The 6,654-nt window shown below is 36.5% G+C and overlaps 1 protein-coding gene across 1 annotated transcript; it reads left to right on the forward strand.

Moving 5' to 3' along the window:
• Positions 1–347: 347 nt before the first annotated feature.
• LOC139034219 (cytochrome P450 2C18-like) lies at positions 348–4,843 on the forward strand. Its single transcript, XM_070464653.1, has 3 exons — positions 348–584; positions 2,103–2,265; positions 2,443–4,843. The coding sequence occupies exons 1-3, from the start codon at positions 417–419 to the stop codon at positions 2,598–2,600; spliced, it is 489 nt and encodes a 162-aa protein (XP_070320754.1). The 5' UTR covers positions 348–416; the 3' UTR covers positions 2,601–4,843.
• The last annotated feature ends 1,811 nt before the right edge of the window (positions 4,844–6,654 follow it).

Genomic DNA, 6,654 nt, shown 5'->3' on the forward strand with positions numbered 1-6,654 from the left:
TTAGATAGAGCATTCTCTTTAAATAAACAGTGATTATCCTCAAAGTGATACATTCCCAGCTGGTCATTGATTTGAATCCAGAATTTCAAACCCTTTTTGTCATTAGATCTTTTATTTCAGTAGTTCTCAATCTTGGCTGCATAATGGAAACACTTTGTAAAATTATAACTGGAACAGCATCTACTATGATTAAACCAGAATCTCCAGAGCGGTCAATGGATCAGAGAAAACAAGAGTAAAGGACAGTTTATTTTGATTTTTATCAGTGGGGTAAAGTCCACTCAGAATAGAGTGCCAAGTGGATATAACTGATTGGCCTGTTTATATGGGAGAGGCCAAGGGTGAATTAACAGGGATTATTATGAAATCTTTAGACTTCATGCTGACAGCTGTCTGAGTGAGAAGAGACGGCGTCAATGGATCTGGCTGTGGCCCTGGTGCTCTGCCTCTGCTCTCTGCTTCTCCTCTCACTCTGGAAACAGAGCTCTGGGAAAGGGAAGCTCCCGCCGGGCCCCACTCCTCTCCCGGTTCTTGGAAACATCCTACAGTTAGATGTTAAGAACATCAGCAAATCCTTAAGTAATGTAAGTAGACTTTATGCTCCTCCAATGTCCTGAAAACAGTTAGTAAATTAAGCCAAACTAAAAAAATTATATATATATACATAAACTTTGATATGTCCCATTTTGGTTTTTTAGCTCTGTCATTGTCATACAGAAACAAAATAATGTGTTTTGTGAGTAGAGGAGCATTTAGCTCTTTGAATGGAGCAATCAAAATAATAAGGTGTCAAAAGCTAGAGTATTGCTTCCCTTCTTTATATCACAGCCATTTGCTGTGATTTGGGGCTGAAGGTAAATTGGTAATGAAGTGTTTGGCAATAAAAAAATTTCCTTGCAGAAGACATGTACTATATAAGCTGTGTATTTTGTTCAGATGGTCAATTCTATGAAAACAGAGCTTTTCTGAAGAAGCACATTGGGCTTGGTATGAAGGAAATAGCTCTGTGTTCAAGACCAGCGTGAGTGAGTGAAAGAAAGAAGTCATCAGTCAGGGTCCAATTGGCGGCAGCAGCGTTCATTTGGATTCTGCAGGAAACTTCCAGCTGTACCCTGTGAATGCTGCAGGATGGACGATGATGTTCTTCCATGAGATACTGCATGTCCTGGCACTGCCTCTATGATGCTTCCTCTCTTTCTGTGTTAGTGACACCAATGGATCTCAAACAAGGCTGGGCATTACAACCATTTGATCTTATTTTTTAAAATATAGAATTGTAGTATATTCAGTATTTTGCAATGGCCTATAATGGAACAGAATTTGAAAAAAATAACATGTTTTATATTTATGTATTATATATTATACATATATATGTGAATACATACACATGTATGTATACATATATATAAAACTGAATCATATATACAAACGTCATACACATTGTACAATATGTATATATACAAACATATATACATACATATATGTGTATATATACATACATACATATATATGTATATAAAACTGAATCAGTTTGCTGTAATCTTGAAACTAGTACTGTAGTTTTGTAACAGTACTATAAGTCAACTATCCTTCAAAAAATAATCATAGCATTCATCACAGGACTGGAGAATGAGAATTCTCATGGGAAGAACTCTACATGTAACTCTGAAGCAGTCAGCTGGGTCTTGGTTTAAAGGTGGGCTTTGAGGAATCATATATCGTTCAAGGATCAGAAGTTGAACAAGGAGAGATTCAAATTTCAATCCTCTATATATAGTAACTCTGGGACACTGGCATGAAATGGAATTCCTTGACTATGGTTTCCTTATTTATAAGTGGAGCAAATAAACTTGCTGAAGGTGTCTTGATATTAGGATTAGTTGTCGTGTACCAATTACTTTGGTCATTGCCTGGCATTGCAGTTCAGCCATTAGCAGAAGCTGTAACAACCACCATCATGTTTAGGTATTGAATTCAGAAATATTTAGGCTATATGTGGCAGAAGAAAAACATAATTGTAGGATGATAACATGTTCTGCATCAGGCATAATGTATTATCAAATATTGACTTCTTTTACTATTACATCCATCTCCATTCCCAGCTCGCAAAAGTCTACGGCCCTGTGTTCACTCTGTATTTTGGCATGAAGCCCATGGTGGTCTTGCATGGGTATGAAGCAGTGAAGGAAGCTCTGATTGATCTAGGAGAGGAGTTTTCTGGAAGAGGCCGCCTCCCAGTGAATGAAAAAGTTAGAAAAGGACATGGTAGGTGTCCATGTGCGCATGCTCTGCATTCAAAATGGGGATGAGGAGGATGGAAAAGAGGGATTTGAAGAGCCCTCCAGCAGAGCTGGATCCACCAGAAACTGTAAGCCAACTGTAAGCTCACTCCTCCTTGCCTCGGGCCTCTCTCCTGTTAATAGTTTCTGTTTCTCCTGGTAGGAATCCTTTTTAGCAATGGCAAGAGATGGAAGGAGACCCGGCGCTTCTCCCTCATGACCCTGCGGAATTTGGGGATGGGGAAGAGGACCATTGAGGACCGAGTTCAAGAGGAAGCATGTTGCCTTGTGGAGGAGTTGAGAAAAACCAATGGTGGGTGAGTCTATTATCTCTAACTCTGATTTTAACGGACTGCTGTCTTCTCCAGTGACGCCCTTGGAAACATTTCAGGAGTGGCCACATTGTTCCTATGGATCATGATTGCCAGACCTTCCTTCGAAGTGGGAGGCTGTGAAGAAGAGGGAGCGGAGCGAGCTTTCGTGTAGCCATGCTGATCGTTTGGTGTACACCCATGGTTGTGCACACAGTGTGGGTTTAAAGTTCACTTATCATACTTTCTTTGAACCTTGTTTTCACATCAGAAATACCAATGAATATTTCTGAATCTTTTCCTGAAAAAGTGAGAAAACAATATTTTTCTCATGGCATAAATATGGATGGTCTATTTCAGAGCATTTCAGCAGGGAATACTTGTTAACTAGACAGGATGGGAATGACCTCCTCATACCCTTATGGAGCATAAAACTAGTATCATGGACATCCACTTAATTAAACTGAATTTATGTGTTCATCCTCACATATTTGTCTGAGAGTACTTCCAGGGGCCAAGCCTACAATTCTGGCCAATAGTAATGCCATATGATTTTAATCGTTTAGGGTTATCTTATTGCAGTTCTCATCAATTAAGATTTTTCTAAAAATCAACACTATTTTAAAATAGCAACACTCATTATTTTCTGTTGCATAATACTCACTGTATTGATTTATATATTTTGAATAAATATTTGCTATGTCATAAGTTACAAAATGTTTTACTTAACTAGATTTCAACATTTCAGCACCTGCTTACCCTGTCTTCTCTAAGCCAAATTTGGCTCTCTTTTCAATTTTCAAACTTTTCCCACTGTTATTGGACTTTGTAACAAATGTATGGTAACTATTTACCTTGCAGCACCAGGTGTAATCACCTATAAAGTGTTTGTTGCAATGACTCTAATTTTCAGCTTATATTACAAATTCCACTGTTTATTTTTTTGATATTTATTTATTTATTTGGCTGCACTGGGTCTTAGTTACAGTATTTGGGATCTAGTTCCCTGACCAGGAATTGAACCCAGGCCCCCTGCATTGGGAACATGGAGTCTTAGCCACTGGACCAACTTGGAAGTCCCAAATTCTGCTATTTTAAATATTTTGGGATTATACTCCATAGTGTAGACACAAACTGAATATAGTAACCCGCTTTATATTACTTGATGTCTTATGAACATCTGTTTATTGCTTTTAGTCATAATTCAGAATATTTAATGACTGTATAATAAATATTTTCCTGCATGGTTTTGCTTATTTTTTTTTTCATGAATAATCCACCACTGTTGATCATTCAGGTTGTTTCCAAGTTATTATTACTATGCTCAAAGGATCAAACATATGTCATCTTTTTGTACTTGTCAAAGTATTTCCATTTAATAATTTTCTATAAGTAAATTTGGCGAGTCGAAATTGAGGTGCACTTAATCTGCCTGTGATGCAGGAGACCTGGGTTCAGTCCCTGGATTGGGAAGATCTCTTGGAGAAGGGTAAGGCTACCTTGTCCAGTATCTTGGCCTAAAGAATTCCATGGGCTGTATAGTCCATGGAGTCACAAAGAGTTGGACATGGCTGAGTGACTTTCACTTCACTATAATTTAAGGTCCTTTATGAAATTGCCCATCAGAAATATACGTATCTCTGTCCAGTGTTTGGAGCTTCCTTCTCAATAGGCCTTTCAATCATTCTCAATTTGACTAGCTGTTTAAAATTGCAGTTCTTGGATTACTGAGGAAAAGTATGTATTCACTTGTCAAATGAATTTTCAATCTTCATTTATGGTGACTTTTGCTGTGTAGTAGCTTCTATTATCATGTTTTATGTAAACAAATATATCTGTTCTTTCCCTTATGATGTTTGTTCAAAGCATTTTTCTTAACCTAGACCCTCCCTACACCAAGATGATGAAAATAGTCTCTTAAATGTTTCTTAAATTTTTATGGTTCTATACTTTAAATTTACACCTTTAGTTAAACTAGAGCATGTGAGTGTGTGTTTGTAATATAGAGGGAGGGTATAACTTGTTTGAATAACTTTTTACTAGTTTTCAATTAGAATTTTATCATTTATGAAGTTATTGCCAGATTTCTTTTATGTTTCTTCATGTATGTGTTTATTCTTGTTCCTTCCTACAATAAACAGAGCTTATTTGTTCTTTTTTTTTTCCTAACTGATGGGAAGATCCACTGAACTATAGTTGTAAAGTTGTCCTATTTTCTTGTTTTTCAAATAAATTAATTGAGTCACACCCTTAGTGGAATCGTGATTGTGGAGAATTATAATAATTAATCTGGAAGAAAACTTACATCTTTACTGATTGGGTTTCTCTATCTAGGAGCAACCCACACCTTATTGCTCATGTGTTCCTTTCTTTTGTGATTGAACTTTTCTTTCTTTTGGTTCTTTATACCTAGTTTTTTAGTTCTTTGTTTGACAGCAATAAAACTACTCTAATAAACCAAAAAATAAAAATAAATAAAATTCTTTATCCTGTATTAAGTGAAACAAAAGTCAGCAAATCAGATTTTACCTGTGACTCACATATAGGCAAAGAAATACCCACCCCCAAATTACCTGTTTTCCAAATTACCTCTGCCAGTTTAGCTAAAGTAAATGTTTTTTTTTTTTAGACTTAGAACCCTGGAACCTGGCACAGAAGCCCAAGATACATGTTTCTTTTATCTATGTCCTACCAATTCTCAAAACTTTTCAAAAAATTTTAGTAAAAAAAAAAAACCACCTAACATGAAATCTACCATCTTAGAAAATTGTTAAGTGAATACTTACTTGCAGCACTGAGTTTGTTAACTATAATCATACTGTCAAACAACAAGTCTCTAGAACTTTTCATCTTACATGCCTATACTCTTTGAACTATGACTCTCTGTTACCATACCAAAAGGAGTTCACTTCTCAGTGAGTGTTTAATCACAGACAACTCCAAGAGTAATTGTCATACAAATTGAAGTGTTTATTTGCATCTAGTAAAGGGAATCATTTTTCTGGCTTCCTGAACAAGGAAAGCTTTGTCCTTTTTTCAGGGCAGGGGATGAATATTAGCAGGAAAGTTTTGTCATTGCATATAAAGGTGGTCATAATTTCACAGAAGCTCAGTTTGGAAACATACTTCTTCATACATCATGTGTTATGTTAATGGGTCTTAATCTCTGACTGCAGAGGAGATTTTAGCATTCACATGAAGCAAAGGTAGCTTTTGGACAGTTTTTGGTTTGTGTGCTCAGCCTCCAGTCTTGTAGTTGGGCCCAACCTGGTTTCAACTGGCTCTCTTCCTGGAACCTTCTGTACCTTAAAAAAAAAACACAACACCAACAAAGAAACCAACATTTGTTGATACTCTTACATGAGCTCCCTAGGGACACAATGAGGTTTCTAGATCTCATTCTTTGCATGAGTTACTCAAGGGTAGAGGCCTACTGGAGTCAGCTTCATTTTCTCTTCCTCCAGACTCTGGCAACTAACATTCTGTTTTTTGTTTCCATGGGTTTGACTATTATATACACACACACATACACACACACATATACATATGTACGTATACATATGTATACATATCTACATACATATATAAGTGGAATCATGCAACATTTGCTCTTCTGTAATCAATTATTTTCACTTAGTACAGTCTGTTCACTTTTCATTCATGTTGCAGCATATGATGCAATCTTTCATTTTTATGGCTGAATAATATTCCAGTGTATCTATTTATCACATTGTCTCCCTTTTAAATAGCTTTATCTTGAAGTTCTAAGCAACACTGTACATTATCTAGTACCGATTTTCCATGATTTGAAAAAAATTCAGAAAAATTCTTTATATGAATATAATTCATTCATATAGCTGATACCCTGAGATTGCAGCTGATTGTTCTCTGGCTTTCTCCTCTTTTTTGTTTATATTTATTTAGTTTTGGCTGCACTGAATTTTAGTTGTGGCATCCTGGATCTTGATTGCAGCATGTGGGTTTCTCTCTAGTTGGGGCCTGCAGACTCTGTAGTTTGCGGCACGTGGGCTCCCTGGTTGAGGTTCACAGGCTTAGTTGCCTTG

Source organism: Odocoileus virginianus, unplaced genomic scaffold (assembly GCF_023699985.2).
Source record: "Odocoileus virginianus isolate 20LAN1187 ecotype Illinois unplaced genomic scaffold, Ovbor_1.2 Unplaced_Contig_49, whole genome shotgun sequence".
NCBI classification, from domain to species: Eukaryota; Metazoa; Chordata; class Mammalia; order Artiodactyla; family Cervidae; genus Odocoileus; species Odocoileus virginianus.

Excerpts from the sequence above, each read along its gene's own strand:
- LOC139034219 (XM_070464653.1), top strand. The coding sequence starts at position 417 with ATGGATCTGGCTGTGGCCCTGGTGCTCTGCCTCTGCTCTCTGCTTCTC. Across the intron at positions 585-2,102 it reads TCAGCAAATCCTTAAGTAAT|CTCGCAAAAGTCTACGGCCC; the intron begins GTAAGTAGACTT and ends CTCCATTCCCAG. Across the intron at positions 2,266-2,442 it reads AAAAGTTAGAAAAGGACATG|GAATCCTTTTTAGCAATGGC; the intron begins GTAGGTGTCCAT and ends TTCTCCTGGTAG.